The sequence below is a fragment of the Balaenoptera borealis genome (assembly GCF_965194805.1).
Source record: "Balaenoptera borealis genome assembly, chromosome: 20".
Taxonomy (NCBI): Eukaryota; Metazoa; Chordata; class Mammalia; order Artiodactyla; family Balaenopteridae; genus Balaenoptera; species Balaenoptera borealis.
Genome location: NC_138879.1, coordinates 50,395,361 through 50,420,060, shown reverse-complemented (window position 1 = coordinate 50,420,060; position 24,700 = coordinate 50,395,361). Strand labels below are relative to the sequence as shown.

At 52.8% G+C, this 24,700-nt stretch overlaps 1 protein-coding gene across 4 annotated transcripts in view; it reads right to left on the bottom strand.

Moving 5' to 3' along the window:
• The window catches only part of PITPNM3 (PITPNM family member 3), a 92,991-nt gene that overhangs the window by 61,511 nt on the left and 6,780 nt on the right, over nt 1-24,700 (bottom strand). For 2 of the 4 annotated variants that reach the window (XM_082372195.1, XM_082372193.1), the window contains exons 2-3: nt 11,900-11,995; nt 2,898-3,005 (exon numbers count right to left, since the gene is read on the bottom strand). In XM_082372195.1, coding sequence (XP_082228321.1) covers nt 2,898-2,967 — 70 coding nt within the window. In that variant the 5' untranslated portion in view covers nt 2,968-3,005; nt 11,900-11,995. Of the gene's footprint in view, nt 1-2,897; nt 3,006-11,899; nt 11,996-12,663; nt 18,581-24,700 lie in introns of those variants that run through there. The other 2 variants (XM_082372191.1, XM_082372192.1) reach the window with 2 other exon arrangements.

The window sequence follows — 24,700 nt, the reverse complement described above, 5'->3', positions numbered from 1 at the left end:
ACAGGCTCCAAATGACTGAGATTAAAGATGGGCCATAGAACATAATTAAGGTTCAGAAGGAAGCAGCTCAGCTCCATCTGGAACTTGCAGAGCATTAAGTGGTTTTGAGATGTCCAGGCAGAGGCAAGTAGGAGCCTCCTGAGAATATGAGTCTGGAGCCCAGGGGGTAGGTCTTGGCTAGAGATGAACCTGGGGGTCATCACCAGGGGTAGCTGTGATTGGCCAGGGCCTGAACCATGGGGGGGCTGTCTCTGCAGTTAGCCCTGCGTTTAAGGGCAGGAATGTAGAAGGAGGCAGCGGTAGAGCTCGATCTATAACACCAATTTTTATTGCAGCCTTTTCCAGAAAGTGTTTTCAGAACTTCCTCTCCCCGAAGGAGTCCCCAGAGGCTCTCTCCTCAGGCCCCTGACTCAGCCTGTCTTATTGCACTGTAGCCGTGGCCATGATCCTCTTCCTCTCTGCTGTGAGCTCCTACAGGGGTAACAAGGCCAGCCTGCTTGTCTTTATTTCCCCACCATCCTGGGTTGAGCCCATGTCTCGGCTCCAGAAGTGGCTGCTGGAATGAATGAAATCGGCGTGTGTGTTCTGCCGTGTTGTGGGAATTCACATCATGAATCCACAGGGGAATGGGGCTCAGAAGGAGCCAGAAACACGGCTGGTTTCCTCTTCCTCACCCCTCCTTCTCTCTCTCTCCCTCTTGCTCCCCATTTCATACTGGGAGGAAACAGCATCAATTCTTGGACTCAGGCAAGCCACTGCCCCTAATCCAACCTCTCATGACCTCCATGATGCATTTGTTAGAACTGTATTTGTGCAAGATCTTTCACTCTTCTTTCCCCCTTCCCATGTTATAATGACCAGGCACTGAAGGCACTTTGCAAGTATCAGCTCATTTAATGCGTGCAATTTGTGTGCTAGCCCCATTCTGCAGATGAAGAAACTGAGGCTCTGAGAGGTGATGTGACTTTCCTGGCCACAAAGCCATGGGGTGGCAGGGCCAAGGTTCAAACCCAGACCTCTTAGATCCCAAAGCTACGGTTTCAGCCTTGCCCATCGACCTCCATCTGCTCCCCCCTCCCCTGCCCTCCCAGCTCACACTGCTTCTCACTCACCACCTCCTTAGCTCTCACTGTGTCTGAGTCGCACATTCCTTGGCAGACAGGCGCGGGTTGGGATGGGAGGGGATGGCCAGATGGGTGGTGAGTACAAGTCTCGGTTTGTCTTTTCATCACTCCAAGCATTGTCCCGGGGAAGCACTTGGAGTCCATGACCCCTTCTGGGCCCCCTCCGGGTTCCTGGGGTGAAGGAAAGAGTAGACAAAGGGTCCATCTGCAAATGAGTAGCAGGGAAGACTGGGAAATTTCCTCTGGACTGGTCTTGGGTACCAGACTCAGAGCCCACTCGTTCTGTGAATGTGACAGTGGCCCAGGAGGGCCTTGCCTTTAAGACTCTGGGTTGCTCGGACTTGACTTTGCCGGGGCTCAGAACGGTGCTGAGCCTCGGTGCAATTTGGGAAGCAAAGCCCTGGTCTGGGAATCAGGAGGCTGGAGATCTAAGTGTGACGCTGCCCCCAACTTGGAGGACCTTGGGCAAGATGCAGCTCCTCTGAGCCCTGGGTGCTTCAACTTGTAAAATGGAACAGTCACCCCAGGCCTGTCCATTTCTCAGGATGGGCAAGCTGGTACGGGGCGGGCTGTGAGCCAAGGAGGCCGGGATGGGGGAGGGTAAGAAAAGGAACAGATGCTGGGGTAAGACAGCTACCACCAAGATGGTCAACACCAAAATGGTCATTCTCTTGGGCTAGGCCAGGACTGTCTCACTGAGCGTCTCCTGATAGGTAGCCTGGCCCAGACCATGACAGGAAAGATGGGGCCAAGAGAGGAAGGAAAAGAGGCGATGGGGAGGAGGGGAAGTAGGAGGAGTGATATATTGGGTGGGGAGGAGGGATAGAAAAAGCTAACAGAAGCAGAGGCACCCTGGATCCTGGATAGGGTTCTAGCCCCAGCTCTGCTCCTCACTCCTGTGTGACCTTAGTCAACTACAGCCCCTCTCTGAGCCTCAGGTTCCCCATGTGCCATCTCAGATTTTATGAGCTCCTTGGTTCCATCCTCCACTTGCCTTGTGAAGCCTGGGTCCATAGGTTCATTGTCAAGAACGCTTCCTTGAGACCCCCTCTCTTGCCGCCTTCTAAAATTCCTGCCTCTCCCCTCTGGGCCCAACAACCCTCAGCTTAAGGGTTGACCCCCTTATGTTTTGAATTACACTCTGTGACACATCACAAGGCAGAAGCCTTAGTTAAATCACCTTTGGTCCCTCCTACCAAGCACTTATACATAGCAGGTGCTCAACGAACATTCTGTTCGTAATATGAAATGGTCAGATGGACAGAAGGATGGATGCCTAAAAGAATATGCCTGCTTTGTCTGCGGATTAAGCTCCTGGTCAAAACTCCCTTCCTTAAAAAGCCTCTGGACGAATCCCCAGCCATAACCTTCTTCAACAATTCAACCAAAGGAAGTTACAACCCCAGCTGCTGCCCCTCTCCCCTGCCCATTCCCAAAGGCTTTCCAGTTGCTACCCTACCTTAACTAGCAGATTCCAAGGAGCTTGGAACCTGCCACCTGCCCTTAATTACCCATGCTCCTGGGTGGTCATCCAATGAACACAGGAAGCTCTGGTGAAGTATCCTAGAGTTTTTCTGCCACAGAAAACCCTGCAGAAGTCCCCATGAGGATTCCTGCAGGTCATAGAATTCAGGGGTTGTAGGCAAAGTTCCCAGACAGATGACTCTTCATAGAAAACCCAGGTTCTAGCCCCAAATTGCCGTCGCTTCAAACTGCGCACTGCCCGCAACACACATATGTATACATCCAGCCAGGAGAGAAGCAGAATCTTACCTTGATGCTCCTCCAGTTTCCCCATGGTCTCGATCTGCTCCACCAGGTCATTTGAATTCCACTGGCTCATCCCAATGAGGATGGCATTCTTCCCTTCAGCCACTTCCTCTGTGGCAAGAAGCAAAGATGGGCATGAGCTGGCAGGGCTGTGTAGAGTTAGCCCTAACAGGAGCCTATATTTCAGGGAGTATTTATTTCTTCCTTTGAGTTGAGGAAGACGTCAACTATTGAAGGTGTCTATAGTTACAGACAGGTATAAGACATCCAGGAATTTTTCATTGCAAGAAGGCATTGTTGTTATACCCTACTGGGCCTCCACATGTTACAGCAAAAAAAAGTAACAAGGGAACAGTCATGAGAGAGGCTGAAAACTCATAGGAGGCTCCATTCCTAGCAGTAAGAGTGGTATTTCTTGAAAGGCAGTGTGTTTGGGAAGAAAAGGTAAAGCCTTACCACTAGGTAGCAGTTTTTCTTTGGGTGAGTTACTTGGCTTCTCTGAGCCTCAGTTTTCCTATCAGTAAAATGGGACTGGCAATGTCTAATCATAGAGTTGTTGTAAGGGTTAAAGGAGATAATGAATATAAAGGTCTTGGTGCACAGAGGGTGCTTACAGATGGGAGACATTAAGGTTACTTCTTCACATGAGGAGTGAGTTGCCATCCTTATTTGAGCAGATCAGGATTTGAGTGATGTAGGAGCAGCTCTGGAGTAACTGAGAGAGCAGAAGACTTCTGCCTCTAAGCAAGCCTTAAGCTATATGGAACCCTTAGCCCACATCTCAACCTTATGAACCTCTTAATGCTTCCATTCTCCCTTTAGTCCTCCCCTCAACCCTGTCTCCATCCTTGCCCTTTCCCAGTCTGAGCTTAGAGGAATTGGTGAGGTCATATTCCCTAACACACTGAACACAAGCCCCTGGGTCCCACACATCAATTGCACATATCTGGTGCAGTCCCTCATCCCACAAAGGGACATTTCCTCAAGAACAAACCCACAGGAATGCCCCCTCTCTCTCTTTAAAGAGACAGGCCTTCCTGGTGAAGAGCTTTGTGCCTTTTCTCATAGAACAGACATTAAAGGGTAGTGAGGAGAATCCCTAAGCTCATCATAACCGAGAATAAAGAGATAAGACCCATTTCACTGCCAAAGAACTTCACAGAGCCGATGGAACCAATATGGTGAATCTAAAGCTTGGGGATCTGTCCAGAGTTCTGAATCACTCAAGCTCAGTAATCCAGACCCCATCTCTGGCTGGGACACCTCCTCCTGCCTTATTTGATTATTTTATGTGATCTATTTAACACCACTTACCAAATCCTTACTATGCACTGAGGTTGCTATAAGTGTTTTACAAATACAAATTCATTTAATTCTCATAACAACACTAAAAAAGTACAATTATTATTATCTCCATTTTATAGACAAGGAGACTGAAGCATGGAATAGTTCAGTAACTGGCCGAAGGTCACTGGCTAGAGCCAGGATTTAAACCCAGATATGCTATTTCAAGGGTCCTAAAATCCCGCCCTCCTGATGGCCTGCCTGCCCTGGACATCCTCTATCGGCTGCCCAAGCACCACACACAACCAGACAATGTCCTGAACCCGGTGTGTTCCATCTGGGCATGGTTGACGCCTCTAGGCAGCGTCGTGCTCTGGGCAGAGCCCTGCCTGGGTTCCAGTCCTGAGCTGCTACATGTGACCTGTACCTTTACAGATGTCCCTCAACCGTTCCTATTCTCTTATTGCTTAAATGGGAATGACAGCTCTGGTTCCACAACTCTTTCTAGCAAACTTTCATGAGGACAAGTGACATAGTAAATCTGAAAAGGCTACGCAAGCCAAAATGCTGTAAACAAATGTCAGGTAGTAGTATTCTTGGGGAAGCAGGATCACCAGGGGGTTAAGAGCTCCATTCTGGTGTCAGATTGACTCTTTGCAATCCTGGATGCACCATCTGCTAGCTGTCTGACCTCGGACGGTAACTTATGCTGTATGAGCCTCCACTTCCTCATCTATAAAACGATACCATAGTAATGCCCACGTCACAGAATTGCTGTGAGGATTAAATCAGACAATGAGATAATGAAGGTAAAGTGTGTGTAAGCATGACTAGCACACAGTAGGAACACAGATGTGGATAACAGCACAGGAAGATGATGGTACCACCACGACCACCACCACCAGAGCATGTGGAGTTATGCCCCGGTTCCAGTTATGCTGCTGCCTATCCCTATGTCATTTTGTCCCAGCTTCGGGGCGGGGTCGTCAGGGTCAGCCTGTAGCCCACCTTGAGTGCCTATGTCTCCTGGCTCAGTTACCCAAACATGCAGTTTTCTGCTTGTTCGTTTAACATTCGTTCTACAACGCAGGGATTCCTGAGCAGCTGCTGTATGCAGTGTGAGACACGACCTCCATCCTGTAGGAATTCAGCTTTGTGAAAAAACACAATGGGAAATTGACACAGTCAGATGAGTGAGCTGGGGCTCCTGGTCCAGGGCTGGGTATACAGCAGGTGCTTACACGTCCTAGATCCTGGATTTTCTATAATGCGTAATCCCTATCCCACGGTGTATGTGAGGCTTTCAGAACCCCGAGAGGCTTCAGCATCTTCTCCCTCTTCCTTGTATCTGTATGACCCACCTCCATCTCTCCCTCTCTGTCTTCTGTCTATCTCTCTAGGAAATGTATCTCCTCTCAGACTCTCCCCGTGTTCCTCTCTGCTTGATGCCCATCCCTGACCCACTCAGACCAGGTCCCTTTCCATTGATCTCTGTCCCTCTGGGTCCTGGGGTTTCTCTGTCTCTCTGCCGTGTCTGTCCCTCCCTCTGGGCCTCGATCACGATTACTCTTTGCTCTGGCTCTGTCTTTATCCCAGAACCTGTCCCTCTCCTCTCTCTGGGTGGCTGTGTCTCTTTCTTGATCTCTCTCCTTCTCTGGGCTTCTCTTTCTTTCTCTGGGTGCCTGGCCCTCAGGAGCTTTCCATCTCTGCAGGCCTTCTCGGTGTCTCTGATCTCTCTCTCTCCTGGGTCACTGTCTCTCTTTCAGCTCTCTTGGTGTGGCTCTCTTGGCGTCTCTCTTGGCGTGTCTGTGTGTGTGTGCGTGTGTCCCTCTCTCTCCCTCTCTGCTTTCTCGCATTTTCCCTGGCCTCCTTGCACTCTCTGCGGCTCCCCCCGCCCCCGCCCCCGCCTTCAGCCTGCCTGTCTCTGCAGCTGCTCCCCGGCCCCCCACCTCACAGACGAGATTTCTCTCCCCCTCTGGGCCGCTCCTCTGCCCCTGCGCTCAGTACTCAGCCTTAGATCTTCACTCTGGCAACAATGGGCTTGTCCCCTGAGTGGCAACAAGAAACACACACACACACACACACACACGCACGCGCACACACACACACACATACACACACACGGAAGCAGCAGCCGAGAAAGCTCCTTTTGGAGTCACTCAGGAGAACGAGGGAGACGCGTGCCTCAGCTCTGAGCCTCTGCTCTGTTTCCCCTCATTGTAGTACGAGACTCCCATGGAGGCCAAAGGCCGCAAAGGGCTTATCTGAATAAATGTCCTGGTTATTGACTTTGCTTTTCGACTTCTGGTGACTGTTCCCTATGTGCCGATGCTCAACCCCGGTGACCCCTGGTGTGGACAGAGTTTTTGCATCTACTTCGACCCCCCCTGAGCCCCAGTCCTGCCCATTCTAGGTGCCAGGCTCAGCCTCACCCACCAGTATCACGCCCCTGGCCTTGACCTCAGACTGACTCCGACCCTGAACAAAACCTGGATACAGTGAAAGCCTTTCTTCCTACCCTGGGGGCTCTGTGTCTGCTGGACCCACAGGACTTCAAAGCGGGGAACCTCCTTGTCCCGTGCTAGGCAGGCTTCACCTGCAGCTCATGGAGGCGAGAGCTCGGTCACCTTCCGCTGTCAGCCGGTCCAGGTCCCTCCATCACTCCTTGCCTGAGGCCTACAGGCCAGTCTCTCCACGGACCAGATATGTGCTGCTCTGGGGCCTCTGGGACACAAGATTGCTAACCTCCGCGACTGGGGACCGCTCGCCCCATGCCCCACCTACGGCCGTACCACCACCCTCTCTTCATCGCAAGGGGGTCCCCACTCAGCCCATTCCCAGAAGCCTTTGGGGCAGCTCCTTGGCATTTGCTTCTCCACGTCCCCTCCCCTAATGAGAGGGAGGGTCAGGGGTCAGCGACACACCTGTGCTTTGCTTCTCCGAGGGCTCCTTTGCCCAGCTTCCCAAAGCGACATCCTCCACTCCAGCCATGAGACAAACCCTGTACCCCTGCTGTGCTCCAGAGGGGGGACCCGGGGTCCAGAGGCTCAAGACGCGCCTGAGGTCAGACAGTGGCCAGTCACTGCCCCAACCCTGAGGAAAAGCTGGCTGCTCTGACCCCAGATGACCTGCGCCACTGCCCTCTACTCTCAGAGATTCTGAGTTCTGCGTCTCCGGTGTCCTGGAGCAGGAGCAGGGGTCCGCAGGGCCGCTCCAGAGCCTGGGCAGGAAAGCACACCCAGAGGCTACCGGGCCGGGTCTGCCCCCCCCCCCACATCGCTGAGCAGGCGCCCCCTTGCTCACTCTGGCCACGCCTGCCTTCCTATTCACTCCTCCGGGAACAGCTTCGCACTGGCTGCGCCCGCTGTCCGCAACACTACTCCCCCAGATCCTCACCTGCCTCGTTTCTTGCTATGCAGCTCTCAGGTCAAGGCCACATCCGCTGGGGGCCTCCAAATTGCCCGTTCACTCTATCACAGTCCCTTATGTTACACTGCGGGGGGAGTGCCTCTATTTTTTTTTAACGGCATTACTAAAGCTATCACTGACATTCAATACACTACACGTATTTAAAATGTACAATTTGGGAATCCCCTGGCGGTCCAGTGGTTGGACTCGGCGCTCTCACTGCCGAGGGCCCGGGTTCAATCCCTGGTCACGGAACTGAGATCCCGCAAGCTGCGCAGTGCGGCCAAAAAACAAAAGTACAATTTGATAAGTTTTGACCTATGTGCACACCCAGGAAGCCATCACCCTAATCAAGATAGTGGACATATATCCATCACACCCAGAGGTTTTCTCCTGTCCCTTTTGATCCCTCCTCCCCACCCCCAGGCAACCACTGATCTGCTCCTGTTGCCATAGACTCGTTTGCATTTTCTAGAGTTTTCTATAAATGGAATCATAATATGCACTCTTCCTCAGTCTGACTCTTTTTCACTCAGCACAATTATTTTGAGATTCATCCGTATTGTTGTGTGTATCAGTTCATTCCTTCTTATTGCCAAGTGGTATTTCATGAATACTGAATATGTGAATGTACCGCAATTTGTTTATTCATTTACCCATTGATGTACATTTGGGTTGTTTTCACTTTGGGGCGATCATAAATAAAGCTGCTATAAACATTCAGGTACATGTCTTTAGGTGGACATATGTTTGCTTACCTCTTGTGTAAATACCTAGGCGTGGAAAGGTAGTTAACTGTGATTAACTTTTTAAGAAGCTGCAATCTGTTTTCCAAAATAGCTGTCCCATCGTACGTTCCCACCAAGCAGACTTTAAAAGTCCCAATTCCTCCACATCCTGGTCAGTTGTCTTAATTAGTCATTCTAATAAGTATGAGGCAGTATCTCATTGTGGCTTCGGTTTACCTTTTCCTAATAACTAACGATGTTGAGCATATTTTCATTTTTCACCTTTCATTTTTCATTTATCTACCTTCTTTGGTGAGGTGTCTATTCCTCTGCATTATTTTATTTACGGAAACTATCAATAGAACTCACTTGCTTGTACGTTGTCTTCCCACCCGTCACCACTAAACTGTAAGCTCCATGGGGACCAGGACAGTGTCCCCTTGCCCTGCGTCCCCTACACCTGGAATAGGGGGATGGACAGATGCTCAATAAATACTTGAGAGAGTAAATAAATGACTCTGAATTCTAGCCCCTGCTCTGCCTGACCCTTTGTGTGACCCTCGACAAGTTTCCCAGTTCTTTGGCCTCAGTTTTCCAGCCTGTAAAATGAGGTCAGGGCGTTGAACTCAAAGACCTTGAGGGCCCCCTAGCTCTGACACGGGTTTGAGGCATGTCCCCTCTTGGCCACCATGGGTTTCCCTCACTCTGCACTCCAACCTTGCTAGACTGTGGCTCCCCAGATACCCTTTGACTGTATTGACAGGGCGGGGAGTGGTGCTTCTTCTGGGTCTGGGAGCCTGGACCCCATCACCCATCCTGCAGCGTCCAATCACGGGTACCAGCCGCCCTGAGGCCCCATGCCTGCTGCCACAGCCCAGGGAGCTGGCATCCTGCCCAGGGGATTGTTATGGTCCCGGATAGCTCCATACTCCTACCTGACTTCCCCCCAGTCCCTCCCATGCCTTACATGCACAATCAGAGCCCCCAGAGCCTAAGGGTCTTCCTCTGCTACTAGACCATGAGCCATGAAGGTCTCTTGTCCCACCAGCTAAACCCTAGTGCTGGACAAGTGGGATGGAGCTGAAGGAAGAAAGGGAGGGAGGAGGGCCCCATTTTCAGTAATAAGTCGAAGAAAAGGGCCTGACCTGGACACTAAGCTCCTGGGCTCCAGCCCCTCTGCCCCCACCTCGCTGTGTGATCTTGAGAGGTCCCTTCCATGCTCTGGCCTCTGTTCCTGACAATATGGCTCCACCACGGCTGGAGGTGGAACTGCAGAGGCAGCAGGATGCAGGTGGGGGCAGAGACCACACCCAGGCCAGGGTCAGGGCTCAGCCTGGGCTGGAGAACAGAGGCAGGGAGGTGACCCTTCAGAGCACGCCCAGAAAGCCGGACACTCATGGCCTGGCCCCAGATGCTGAGAAAGCTCTTGGGAGCAGAGAAGGAGGATGGCTTTACCTCTTACTGCCCTGAGCAGAGGAAATACGCAAAAGCCTTGCCCAGGGAGACCACAGGGAACAGACAGGAGGTGAGGAGTTGGCAATGCAGAACCAAAGAGGTTCCAGCAGCCTGTGGGCGGATCTTGGGGCTGAGCGCTAGAGATGCTCTGGGAGAGGTGACATAGGAAAGGTTCAGAGACATGAGGTTCAGAGGTCTGGTAGGAAGTGCTGAGAGGTGGAAGACAGGGAAAGAGATGGGAGAGTGTGTGATCCTGGGATAGTGGAGAGAAGGAGAGACGGAGGTGAGGAGAGCGGGGAGGAGATGAAACAAAGGAATAGAAGAGAAGGTGGGGCCACCCATAAGAGAGGAGTGAGAGGTGAGGCCAGTTTAGGAACTGCAGACAGAGCAGTGAGATCATGGGGGCAGAGGACAGAACGCTGAGGGTCCGCAGGGAGGGAAGCAGGTTGGACCCACAGCTGCTCAAAAGGAAAGCAGGTGCATAAGGCCCATGGGGATGGAGATGGAGCTGACCGGCGCCACCCGCAGACGCCTCCCGCAGGGAGCCATCATCGTCATCTGAGCCCTGATGAACTACAAAAATATTTTAAATGAAAGTGTTCTAAGCATCAAAATATTGAAGCCGTTGTTGTCACACTTTGGGTTAGTTGCTATGGAGAAAGTCAGCCCCGGCTGCCACTCCAATCAGACGCCAGTGGGAGACAGGAAAGAAGCCCCAAATGGGCTGGTTTGGGGTTGGCATCAGGGAGGGGGTACTCCATCCAGAGTCAAGAATGGGGGAGGCTCAGGCTGGGGCAGCGTCCCACTGCCCAACCCCACCGTGCCTCCCCGAAAATCACCTGAACTGGATACAGTCTCCATTTCTGGAGGCACCGAGCTGATAGGGAAACTGAGGCCCAGAGAAAGTGAAAGACTTGCCCAAGATCACAGAACGAGTCAATGACACGGCTGAGACCATGTCCCAAGTGTCCTGCTCTGGGTCCTGGGGTCTTGCCAGCACATGCTCTGTTTCTCTTTCAAGACCCCATTCAGCCAGTACTTCAAAGCTGGCCCCATCCCAGAAGTAAGTCAATCCCCCAAATATGGTGACTTCCCAGAATGGAGCTGAGCCAGCCAAGTGAGACTTGGGGATCCTCCTAGCCTGGAGACCCTCCTAGGCTTGTGCGTCTCACCCACCCTGGCACGGCCCAGGCCAGCATGACTGTGAGGGTCCTCTCTCCTGAAGTCCAGGCAGACTCTGCCTTCCACTGGTCCCCTGCCCTGCACGTCCTCATCTCTGAGACCGTGCTCTCTGCCTGAAATGCCCACCCCATCTGGTGCCCTCTTCTCCAATCCTTGTAATGTTTCTTGTTTTCCCATCCTCACTTAGATAGCGCCCCCTGCTATGTCCGGCAGGCAGGCCATGCACCCAGCACTGAAATGCAGAGCTGATGTCCTCCCCTCCCTCGTCTCTCCCCTGAACATCTGCAATAATCTAACTGGTCCGCATCTCCACTCCAGCTCCCCCTCCCGTCTGTGGGCTGACCTTGAGAGTCACCTACTGGGTCACATGCAGCCTCATCTCTCCTTTCCCCCTCCCGCACGGGCCTCCAGTTCCCGGAAGGCCCCCTCTTTCCTGCTTCAGCACCATCATATCTGCTGCGTCTTCTGCCTAAGGCTCTTTCCTCCCACTCTTCTTCTAGCCAGCTCCTATCCTCAGTGCTGCAGAGAGGATATTAAGGACCTCCCCAGCCTAAATCAGGTACCCCCATCATCACTCTTTCTATTAACACTTGGTGCTTTTTACTCAGTGGTATTAGTTCCCATTTGTGACTGTATTTTTCTTTATGTAATTGTTTGACGTTTGCCTCTCCCACTAGACTATCAGCTTGATGAGGGCAGTGGCCACGCCTATCTGTTTACTGCAGTATGGTAAGCGCCTGAAATATTGTAGGAACTCAGCAAATATCTCAAAGAGTGAATGACTGGACGCTGAGCCCCAGCCCTGAGGGGACTCACAGATTGGGTAATAATGAAGCACGGAATTGCAGTGTCTGAGTGGGGAGACATACTAACTCCCAACAGGGATCCCCTTCTTGGAGCTTCTAAAAAGGTCACCCAGACAATGATGGGACAATGAGATTCACTCACCTCTAGCATCAAAGAATTCATCATCAGAGCTCTCCACTGAGTCGCTGAGGACATTTCGAAGGTGCCAGGGGGCACCACCGCCCGGGGGAGGGCCACCTGCCAAAGGAAACACACCTGTTAGCCAAGCTTGAGGCCGTGTCCTGGCATGAAGGAGGTAAACCCAGACTGCCCCTGGACCAAGGTTTAGTCGGCATCCTGCACGTCCCTGCCCTCCTGACTTCAAGTGCACAGCACCTCACAGAGCCCTCCCACTGCTATGCTCTCATTTAAGACCCAAATTCCTTTCTGAGACGGCTCAGTGGGGCAGGAACGAGAGTGCCCATTTTGCACACACCAAAACCGAGAGCAGAGGTAGTTAAGAGATGTTGCCAAGGTGACACGGTGTATCAGGAAGTATCAGGTAGGTTTTGCTGTGTTAATAAATGATCTTAAAACAATAACGGGGGCTTCCCTGGTGGCGCAGTGGTTGAAAGTCTGCCTGCCAATGAAGGGGACACGGGTTCGAGCCCTGGTCTGGGAAGATCCCACATGCCGCGGAGCAACTAGGCCCGTGAGCCACAATTACTGAGCCTGCGCGTCTGGAGCCTGTGCTCCGCAACAAGAGAGGCCGCGATAGTGAGAGGCCCGCGCACCGCGATGAAGAGTGGCCCCCGCTCGCCGCAATTAGAGAAAGCCCTCGCACAGAAACGAAGACCCGACACAGCCATAAATAATAAAATAAATTAATTAATTAAAAACAAAATAACGGTTCATTCCTCACTCACACACAGGTAGGAAGGGGGCTCTGGCCATGGCGGTCACTCAAAGACCCCACCTTATGATGCCAGCATCTCGAATCGAGACTTCAAGTTCTGCAGAAGCTGGGGAGGAGAGCACAGAAAGGCACGCCCAGTCGTAAACGAGTCTTCCCACACGTGACAGACTTCTGCTCCTGTCATTGGCCAAAGCAAGTCACGTGACCAAGCCCAGCTTTAAGAGGGTGGAGGGAGGAGAAGCAGACACCCGGAAGGGCACTAGTGATGTTTGTTGCACACGTGTGCAGGCCAGGGAAGGACTGCAGCCTCCCCTGGGGAAAAAGCCCCACACTAAGAGAAGGGGGACCTGAACTTGAGTTCCACCCCGTCTCTGCCACTTGCAACCTCTGCGGCCATTTCCTCTCCATACCACAGCTTCAGTTTCCCCTTCTACAAAATATCGGCAACAATCAAGCCCGAGCTCAAAGGATCAGAAATAACGCATGCTCAGCGCCTCTATTTCGGGGGGCGCTCAGTGATGGTGACTGCTATGATTATTAATATCTGCAGAGGCCAGGACATGGGGCTGAGAGGTTCTCCAGAGCAGGCAGGAGCAAGTGCACATAGAGAACGTGGCCCCTTGCCCTGAACTCAGCCTCAACCCACCTCCTGCCCCGCGACCAAGGGGAGGAAGGCCAGAGGCAGAGCTGGGTCAGAAGCCTCTTCCCCTGCCCCCCATTCTCACAGCCCCCTTTACTTGCCACTTTGGGGCTCTCATAGAACCAGCTGGCGCCCGGCACATCCAGGAACCCCTCCACCTGCTCCCTGGACACGTGAACTACTGGAGATGGCAGATGAATTCCAATCTAATTGTAAACATTAAAACCATATAAGTGTTAGAAGAAAATTGACCTGGTAATTTTCCTGAGGAAATAATCAGAGAAGTATACAAAGATGGCAATATATAGTTGATCATCTTGGTGTTCTGGTAATTCCAGTAAACTGGAAGAAATCCCAGTGTCCATCCACAGAGGACCAGACATACATTCGTATACAGTCATCAAGGGAATTCTTTGCAACTGGTAGGAAAATCAAGTAGCTCCTTATGTATTGACATAGAAAGATGCCCACGGAGTATGGGTAGAAGAAAAAAAATGTACATTGGTCCCAGAACCGTAGGTATCTTTTGACCCCATTTTTGAAAAATATACTTATACCTGCACACTGAGGATATGTACAGCATGTTAGTTAAGAACTCAGGGTCTGAGGTTGGAAGAGGCCTAGATTCAGGCTCAGGCCCTTGCCTCTTAGAAGCTGTGTGATGTCAAGTGTGTCCCTTCACCTCTCTGTGCCTCATTTTCCTCAGCTATAAAGTGAGGAAAGCTCATACCTGCCCCATGAGCTTATTGTAAAGATGAAATAAAATACATCGAGGTGCTTAGCACAGGGCCTAGCATATAGCAAGTGCTCACAACAGTAATTATTATATAAATATACTCACACATGCATTAAAATGTCTGGAAGGACAGGCACCAAAACATCAATAGAGATTATCTCTACAGAGTAGAATTTGATAAGAAGCAGGGGAAACTCAATTTTTACCCTGCACATATAATTTCATATGACTATTAATTTTATAAATTCATCTTATCGGTTCTAAGACGTACATTTTTTTCACACTTCAACATCTTTAAAATTGGGGTGTGTCTTACATGATGGCATGTCCTCATTTAGTTGGCATTGTTTATTCTTTCCTGGGGTATAGAAAATAATGATGCATCTTACAATTGACTGCATCTTAATTCAATGGAAAACAGTAAAATCGCCATGCACACAAGGTACGTCTTCCTCCATATGGCCCTGGCCATCCAGTACATGTGGGTTCTTGCATCAGCAATGCCCCTACCTCAGTTTCCCCGTCTGTGCAATGAGGAACCTGACAGAGACTTTCCCCTGAAACTTTTCAACTCCGACTGATGTTTGAGGAGCCAGTCTGGCACATAGTAGATGTGGATGAACCAGTGAGAGGTGGGCATTCCCCCCGCCATGGCTAGAATGCCCATCACGATGCAGTCCTCAGAAAATCTGCTGCAGCCTCAGCTCACCCAGTCACCCTGCAGGATGCTGGCACTGTTCCCTGCCCTGAGCTCAGACCTCAGAATGTAAACTGTTCCTGAAGGGAGAGGCCAGCACAGGTCAGCCCAGGGACTCAGCCCTCCTGCCTGTCCCTCCTGCCCCACCCACCACAAACTCCCAAACACACACCCAGCTTGAGCTCCATGGCTTGGAGCCAGGCCAAAAGCACTTTCTGAAACACAGAAAAGGCAGAGGCCACAGGAAACACTGACCTGCGAGTCACTTCTAGGTGTAAAGCTGGATCTGCCCTACACTCCCTGTGGGGACTCTCTAAGCTTTTGATTCTCACCCAACAGTGTGGATGGCATGACAGGCTGATCAGCAATTTCCTGCCCGTGACCCCTGGATTTATTGCAAGGGAGTTTGAAAATCCAGATTCACCATAACTGAGTATTTCTAACGTGGATATGGGACCGTTTCCCAAATGTATGTGGGGGGAAGTTCTAGCTAGTGCAACAAGACAAGAAAAAGAAATAAAAGGTATACATGTTGGAAGAGAAAAAACAAAACTGCTTTTATTCTCAGATGGCATGATTGTCTATCTAGAAAACAAAAACTCTGCAAAATCTACAAAAAAAGAACCTACTGGAACTAATAATTGAGTATAGCAAGATCGCAGGATACAAGGTCAAAATACAAAAGTCAGTTGCAATCCTGTATGTCAGCAATGAACTGGAATTTGAAATCTGAAAAACAATACCATTTACAGTAGTATCAAAATAAAATAAAGAAGTGCTTAGGTATAAATCAAATGTATGTGAAGATTTCTGTGATTCAAAAAATACGATCACTTAAAATTCTTCTTGATTTTACACTAATTTTATATGTTTTCTCCTATAAACCTATCCCTTTTATAGATGCTAAAGGTATAAAAACTATCAGACGTCCTATATCAATGTGCAAATATCCCCTGTTGTCCAAATCGATCCCATTACTAAGAAAGCAAGAATCAGGAGAGTCAGGACAGTCATATCAGCCTCATCTACTTGGTTCCTGAGTTTTGGATGGTGAGCAGCAAGGGTTTAAGTAGCGATGGGTTGGTCTGAAGATGCATCTGAGTCGATTTGGGTCCTGAGTTTGGATAGTGAGGGTTCAGCAAGAAGGTCCTGGTTATGGTGGGTCTCATACCTGTACAGTATATACTCCACCTGAGAATGAAGAAGGGCAAGGATATTCCTGCCAACCTCTCCCTCCTAAATAGAGTGTGTGCTGGAGCCTGAGGAAAAGAGGAGAGCTCTGGAAGTTGTCCCTCCCTCACTCCCACCACCACATCCATCCTTGCAGGCCACCATCGTCTTAGGTCACCGCAACACCCATAACATGTGTGACGGGCCGGCCTTGGTGAGAATCCCAGCGGGGAGAACCCGCCAGCAGGGAAGGTTGCAGGGAGGCCAGTTCAGCTCCATTTGAGGGAGATGTTCTCCCAGCTAGAGGTGGGCAGAGAGGGAAGGGGCTTCTGGGTGTCAAAGGGAGCTGTCCGTCCTGCAAGGCACTGTGTGAGTTGCGAGGGACACTGAGGTGAATAAGAGGGACAGGGCGGGGCCCTGCCATGGGGCCCTCCCAGCGCTTACACTCTGCGGGGTGTGGGTGATGGGTGGCAGTGAGCAGGGAAAGCAGACCTGGAACAAGGAAGCAGCAAAGATCATTTCAGCAGCAGAAAGTGCTGGGAAGAAAATAAAACGGTCCCTTCCTGCCTGCACCGCGTCCTCCTTCCTTGAGTGTCTCCTACGGTGTAATTACAGCCTAGAGAATAGACAGGCGTGAACGCGTGGATCTGTACATCCACCGAGGGATGACGAAAAGGGCGATCGGCCCCGTCATCAAAAGAACTCTGTCACCTGTTCGAGTTATAAACGCGGAACCAGCGCTGTTTCTCCTTCCACATGAACCCTTCACCTGATTGTTGACCCTCCTTTGTGGCCGAAATCTACAGTTGATTTTCTCTTCAAAGGCATCTTTTATCTGGTTTACTTTTATCTTCTTTGTTTTCAAAATGCATACCTGCACTGGTTTTTAAATACACACTATAAGTTTGTTTAAACCTGCTACAGTCCCTCCCTCCTTGCGAACAACCTCTGGAAAGGTAGGTATGTGGAGGGATCTCAGTTATCTACCCTGGTGTAAAAAAGAACCTATAAGAACGGATGATGTTAAGAAGCAGCCATCACCTGGCTTCTGGGTGGAAGATGTTCCCTTCGTCTCTTCCTTCAGGGTGCAGGCTTTTTAGTGAACGGCAAAGATCATACTTCAAAAAAGGAAAACAGTGATAGACAGAGTATCTTGGGAGGGGTGTGAGGGGAAGACTTTTCTGAAAAGGTGTCAGATCAGTGGAGACTTGAATGATGAGAAAGAGCCAGACATGCTAAGCGCGAGTGTGTACGTCTGTATGTGTATGCATGCTCCTGGCACACGCGCGTGGGATGGACAGACAGAGGAGAAGGATGAGAGCCTGTGATAAGAGCTGCAACAAGTGGCGGAGGGGGAGACAGGTGTAAGGGGAGGTGAGAGACGAAATGGAGCCAGACCAGGTAAGATTAGGGTTAAGTTTAGGGTTAGGATAAGGTAGGGGGTTGCCTGCTTGCTGTGGATGGGAGCTCAGAACAGGTGGATTTTAAGGTTCCAACCTCCACCCAGAGTCTATCACCTGCACACTTCAGGAAGAGGGAAACACAGACGCCCAAGAGGGTCAGGAAGTCTCCCAAGAGATAGGGGATACAGGTCAGGTGGCTAAAGGCCACACGTGATCTTGAGAGTCAGAGAAGGTGGGTGCCATGATCCCAGAACAGTGAGGGCAAAGGCCCAGAAGCACAATCTCCTTGAGGTGGGTCCCTGCCCTTCACCTCTCTGCATTTTCTGTGTCCAGTACAGGGTCCCAGGTGGAAGAGGGCCAAGGGGTGTTTGGCAAACAAGCTAATGAACAAAAATGATCTGCTAGTTGCTTCACAGGTATTATCTAAAGTAATCCTAACCAAGCCTCGTGGAGTAGGTGTCATGAATCCCCATCTTACAGCTCAGGAAATAAAGTTCAGAGGTGTGGAGTCATTCGACTGAGGTCATAAAGCTAATAAGTGATGGAAGCAAGATTTGAACCCAGGTCCATATGACTCCAGGGTCTGTGCTCAGGACCACCATGCTGGGTGCTCTGTAGCAGAGCTCAGGGCGCGGGGCCCAGGTCTCTTCTCTTCCCTTCCCAGGCTGCAGAGTCCCTTCCGCAACCCCAAGGCTCAGCCTACTTCTTCCAGCAGACTCTTCTGTCCCACCTTCTCTACCACACTTATTCAAAACTCTAAATCAGGGGACTTCCCTGGGGGTCAAGTGGTTAAGACTCCGCGCTTCCAATGCAGGGGGTGTGGGTTTGATCCCTGGTTGGGGAACTAAGATCCCACATGCCTCGAAGCATGGCCAAATTTTAAAAAAAACCTCTAAATCAGGATAAAAGAGAAAGGGGAATATCCCAATCCTTCCCGGCAATCCAGAGAGAAACAAACGACCCTTCACACCCCACGATGCGCTGGTCCCCCAGCAAAGCTCGGGGTAGGGTGGGGGGCCTGCAGTGGGAGGGGCTGCAAGGAGCCATCCCCGCCCTCTCTCCTGGCGCATCTACCCGCCGCCATCAGGTCCAGTGCGGTCTCCTCGACCTTGTCTCTGGCCTGGGTCTCCCCAGCGTGGGTGCAGCCAGAGGTCACCCACTTCCCCACCTTGGCCCTGGCTCCCAGGGACGCAGGAATAGGCAGACGGACAGATGGACAGGAGCCAGCAGTGGGTACTCTGCCCAGTACCAGGGACCCCAGGGCAGCCCCGGCGTGAGGGTCAGCCCCACCAGAAGGGAGTCACCGCCCTGCTCTCAGGAGCCCAGTCTGAGGGGGAAGACATTTCACGGTGAGGAAAGCCCTGGCACAGTAAAGTGAGGGAGGCGGGTATTGGCTGACTCTTCCTGGGCCAGACCTTGGGCCCGGGGGTGCCCAGGAGGAAGGAGTTGGGGACAGAGCTGAATGGGCTCAATCCTGGCTCCTGGGTGCCAGCCTCGGGGCCCAGCCCTGCACAGCCCCTGCACAGGGCACAGGACAAAGGAGGGGTGGGCAGCCTGGCCTCTGGGCTAAATGCCACCCCTACCTCATCTCAGAGGTGTGGACAGGACCTCCCAGAGGCAGACACCCTGCAGGCTGAAGGGCCCAGAGGCCTTCCTGGGGGAGGAGGCCCAAGCTGAGCCTTAAAGGAAGGGTGGGCAGGGTTGGCCAGGCTGGGGCAGGGTGGGAGGGAGTAGAGACATGGGTCAAAGCAATCGGGCCATTTCCAAGAGACGCTGGATCCAGAACCTTCTCCTCAAGAGTAAGAAGTCTGGCTCATCAGAGCAAGGGAGGGGACATAGGCGTCTGCTGTGACAGCCACGGCCCTGTGGGTGTTCAAGTAACACCTACCAATTTCCAGACCTCCAGGGAGTCACAAGCACCTCTGAGCTGGCCAAGGTGGGCTGCCTGGCACTGAGCCTGCTGCCCGTGACCGTGGCCGCAGCTTCGGTGCCCGGTCCTGCCTGAGGCCACATCTGAAACCACGGCCCGGCAGGCCTGCTGGATTCCAGCAATCTGTGCCTCGGAAGAGGACGGGGCCGAGGGGGAGAAAAGAGCTCGGCTGTGGGCTCATTCAGGCAGGCCCCTCGTCTCCAGTCTGTCTCTGTCTCCTCTGTCTCTCTGTCTCTCACATACACACACACACACACAGGCACGAGGATGGCAGGTTCTACAAGCACAAGCATCTGGGTCTAACTGCTGGCAATCAATGCTGCAGAAACCATCAGGCTGCCACACATCCCGTGGGCAGTGGGAGCCCCGTGGACACGTAGAGTCCAGAGCCTAAATGTGGCCCACACAGCCACACACACACACACACACACACACACACACTTAGAATCACACTTCACAGTTCTGGCCTGGGGTCCCAGGGGTCCATCCACTTGCTGGATGCTGAGTGAGAGATGCAGAGTCCGAGTAAGGCTCCTACTGGCAGGTGGGGGGGACTCTGAAGGCCCCCCTCCTCTCTGCCCCTCCTCCCGTAGCCCTGCCTTCCTCCTCTCACTGTCAACTCTGCCACTTCTCAACTGGTGATCTTAATAAATGTCACTACACCACTCTGTGTTCAGTCTCCTCCTCTGTAAAATGGGGGTAATAATAGTCCTTCCCTAGGGTTGCTATGAAGATTACGTGAATGAATATTCGAAAAAGGTTTGGCATGGTGCCTGGCACTCAGTGCTATAAAAGGGTTTGTTAAATAACATAAATAAATCATGATATCCACGGGCCTTTCTTTGGTCCTTTCACAGGTGGGAGCTCCCAAGAGTGGGCCCCTCTCCTTCTCCTCCAGCCCCTGGAATGGGAGCCCAGAGGGCAGAGCAGGAACTGCCCTCCTCACCCTGAGGCTGGAGGCTCCCAAGCCCCAACACTCTTGGGGCTGCTCCTGGTGCACGGCTGGCCCTTCTCTCCTCTCCACCGGCGCAGCTCCCTGGGGCTGTGTCTTATCTGCTCCCCAAACCTTGAGCTACCTAAGGCCAGGACCTGCTCTGTCTGCAAGCCCCTCCACCCAAAAGTCTGGGTTCCAGTAACACGTCGCCACTGGGAAGGGCCCCCCCCCACCCCCCAGCCCATACCATGTTCTTTCCCTCCAAGACTTTGCTCCTGAACGTCCTGGTACCTGAAATACCCTCCATCCCCACCCTACCCCAGCTGAAAGCCTTCCTTGACCCCAGTGCTGGTCTGGGTGCCTGCCTCTTCCGTACTTCCATAACGTCCTTTACCTGTGCCCATCAGAGCACCAATCTGCAGACCAGGTCCAGGCCTGCCTGTCCCACTGGGCTGTGGGTTCCCCCAGGCAGAAACCCGGTAGGAATCCTCCCCAGGCCCATAGCCTCTCCCAGCCCAGGGCTGGGCACAGAGAAAGCTCTTGTTACACTCAGCATGGCCCAGCACCAGGTAGATCTCAGGAGGGCCCCCTCTCAGGGAAGTATCCCATAGGGAATGTCCTCAGGCCCCCTCTCTGGGTCAGGATGAGTCTGACCAGACCAATCAGGGCCAACCAGCCCATGCTCAGCCTTCAAGGGGCTATGGGGCCACCCAGGGAGAAACAAGAGGCCAGGAGAAGCTGATTCCAGAAAAAGGCATTATTGAAGGAAACCAGTGCTGGTTGGGGGTTGGTTGCTATAGAAACATGTCCTAACTATCTCCCAAACTGCTGTATGCGCCACTGATGAGCTCGTGTGCTGGGCTGTTTCAGGGCACATGCCAGGAGTCCCAGAAGGGCCTGTGTGCTGGGGTTCCCAGCACCTGGAACCCCGATCCTGGAGGACCCTGAAGGAATCCAGCTTCCAGGGGACCCACGTAGCTCCATCAGTCCAGGGGTGGACTCAAGAATTGAGGCTGAGGCTCCGGGATGCAGAATTTTCCTGAGACTAGCCATGGCCCAACCTTGACCTCGACCACAGCCTAACCTCGAGCTGACCACAGATCAAGTCACAACCCCGATCCCAGAACAACTGGGACCTGAACTCAAACCAGGCCATGAAGCTGAGCACAGGCCAAGCCACACACTAAGCCTTGACCCAGTCATGGACCCAGCCACACGTTCGGCAATGACTCAAAAAAAAAGGAATGCCTCTAGCCACCGACTGAGGCCTCACCCCGGCCATAAACAGCACCAGGCACAATCAAGGCACTGTATCCTATAACTTCAAGGCTATTTTCACAGCTAACACTAAATTCTGTACAGCATTTTACACCACTGCCAGGGATTTGCACGGCCTTCACTTCCTATCATCCCCACGACAGCCCAGTGAGGTCAGTTCAGAAGGGCTCCGATCCCTCTTTGCGATGACAAAAGGGAAGCTCAGACGGGACCCGCCTCCCGTCACGCTCCCTGCACCTGGGGGTGGCCTGGGGGTGGGATGACAACCCCAGTCTCCCAGCAGGACACAGTTGGGCCAACCAGTCGCTTTGGGAAAAGATGTGCTTTTTGAAGACCTGCTGGTATCTCATAAATATGCCACTTAAATACCCATTAATTACCTGATTTAGGAGAGGATTAGTGATTAATAGCTTTGGCTATCTATTGTACTTTCATTTGCTCTGCCAGTTCGGCCCCCAACAGTTCAGAGTTGTTTGGAACAATTCTCTCAAGCCCCAGATGTCCCCGCTCTGTCCCACCAGACTCTTGCTCCGTAAGGGAGAGGCTTTCTCCTGCCTCTAAAGGGAGCTCCCAGAGCACCTGCCAATTCACCACTGATGGCTCTGCCACCTGCAGGCTTCTCAGGAGGACGGGGGAGGGGGGAGCCCAAAAGACAGGACAGAGAGGCCCCTTGCGATCACCCCAGGACCCACTGTGGGGAACAGGGAACAGAGACCAGGAGGAACCCAGGCATCCAATCAGGGCATGGGGAGACCAGATTGGGGAGGGTCACAGAGTCAGCGGAGGATGCGGGGGGCTCCTTTAGAGCCGCCACCTCAATGAGCTGGCCGGCTTTTTGGTAAGGTCACCGAAGGCTACCGTCAGCCTGAAGCGAGCGGCAGTAGAGGAGCTGCACCCACCAGCCAGGGCCAAGGTGACTCCGACGGGCCATTTGTGCTACCTGCCACTCTGGAGTTACTACAGAGCAAGGATGGGGCCCAAGGTTGCCTCTGCCCCAGGCGCTGCATTTGGTGCCAAATCACAGCACCGGGAATTGCCAGCCGGGACCCCGGAGGCAGGGCTGCGTAATGCTCTCACCGCTGCTCCAGATTACACTGTACAAGAAGGAAACAAAAAGGCAGCAAAGGGATAAACACCACCCCACCCCACCCCCCACTGGGCAGTAATGGGAAGGCTGAAAATAGCTCCTTTTACCACAAGGGATGATTTCAGAATTGCTCAGCTGAGACCAGCCTCACGGGAGGTGGGAAGTTGGAGGGCCGGCGGCAGGGGGCGGGGGCGGGTATGGCAGGCCAAAGGGAGTTCTAATCAGGAGGGCAGCAAGCTGGACCACGGCCACAGCCGCCCCAAACCCCCCAAAGACAAATTCGTGGAACAGCTGCAGGCCCTCCAGCCCGCAGCCCGGCTCCTGCACACCTAGATCTATCCCCGAGGAGGTCAGGAGCGCAGGACATGACGTGCTCTGCAAATACTGAGCCGAGCAAACACAGCATCGGCGGCAGACAGCTCAGAAGCTGCCTCTCAGATCCACCAGAACTCAACGCCCCTCCCAGACAGAACCCAATGCGTTTCTATTTTTGCTTTCAACCCTTGTTTGGCATCCCCGGCTAACAGACGGCTACTTCCCCTCCCCCCTGAACAGCGGGTCATCTGGGAGGGGGAACACCTCGCTGGCCTTCCCTGCCCCAGGTCTGCAAATTAACAGGCTGACCCTCAAAGCGGAAGGTGAGGCTCCAGACAAGCACACACACATCCCTCCACCAGGACACCTGCAGAGAACAGCTTGACGCCCGAGAACTCCGGTTTCCAGAGGCAGATGCATTAGCACCTGCCCCGCTGCCAGCCCTGACCGCCCCAGAACCACAACGCCCTCCCCCGCAGGTCCTGTAGTCACCCCACACTCAGGTCACAGCCCAAGTCCCTACGTGCCACCCCCAGCCTCAGCCGGGCCCCAGCTTGAGCCGTGACCCCATCTGCGAGTGAACCTCACGAATGCCACCCTGGGGAGAGTCTGGAGGGGGCGGGGTGAGGGCCCCACTGCAGGGACCCAGCGCCCACCCACAGCCGCTGACAGGCAGGGGCACCTCACACGCGTGCCCCCCGGTGGCCACACGGCTGTGCAGGCCTCCGCAGGCAGGCAGACGTGGGGCCCTGGAGGTGGCATTTACCTCCGGAGTGACTCACTAAGGCGCCCATTCGTTTGCGGAAGGCGCTGCAGTGTAGCATTTCCCTCCTCTTTAGAAAACAAGAATTTTAGAAGAGGGAGTATAAAGAGATTTGAGGGAGTGGGTGGGGAGCTCAGATCCCATTTGATTTCCAGACTCATCTGTTATGCATTCTCTCCTCCCCCCTCCCACTCCCAGCCCTTCCCCTGGGGGCCCGGGCTGCCCCCTTCCACGTGGCTCCTGGCTGCAGATCTGGTGATAGGCTGGGGCCCCGGGACCCCCAAGAGGCAGGTGCTCTCCATGTCCTGGTCCTCAGCTCCCCATTTGTCCTCCCATTCCCACCACCCTTGTGAGGGAGGAGAAGGGAGGAGGTGAGGGCCCAAAAGGCACAGTAAAGCCAGTGGGGAGCGAGGCCAAGAAGGAAAAGAGAGCAATGTTTGAGCTGGCGCAAACTCAGAGCTGTCCTGTCCCCCGAACTCATTCCTTCCCATTCCCCTTTTACAAATGAGGAAACTGAGGCCAGAGGGGCAGTTCAAGGGCAACCAGTGACAGAGCCAGGTCTGTTCTTTGTTACACAGTCCAACTCCTAGGAATGCTGAATCCCAGAGAAGACGAGACCTAAGTTCTAATCCCAGCTCTGCCTCTGACTTTATGTGTGACCCTAGAACCAGACACTTAACATTGCCAGGCCTCAGTTTTCTCATCCATAAAATGGGAATAACATCAGCCCTACTTCGTGATAATCCCTGACCCTCTCCCTCCCTCTCCCAAGCCTGGAATCCCAGAGGATTTCTGGGAGGCACCCAGATCCTACTGAGTAGCTCCCAGTCCTCAAAGCCTCACTGGTCTTGGGAGTTCACACCCTCTGTCGTTGAAGACACCAGAGCTCAGAGAAAAACCCTTTGCCTTTCTGGCCTCGGTCTCCCACTTGCATAATTAACAGGTAGGACCAGAAGATCTCCAAGCCTCTTCTAGCCATGAATTACCACTGTATACTAAGATGTATATGAGAAAACATCCCACTTTCTGGCCAGTCCAACACAGACATGGCCCCAGCAAAGGGGGCCTAGCCATGTCCTCATACTCTGTGTTCC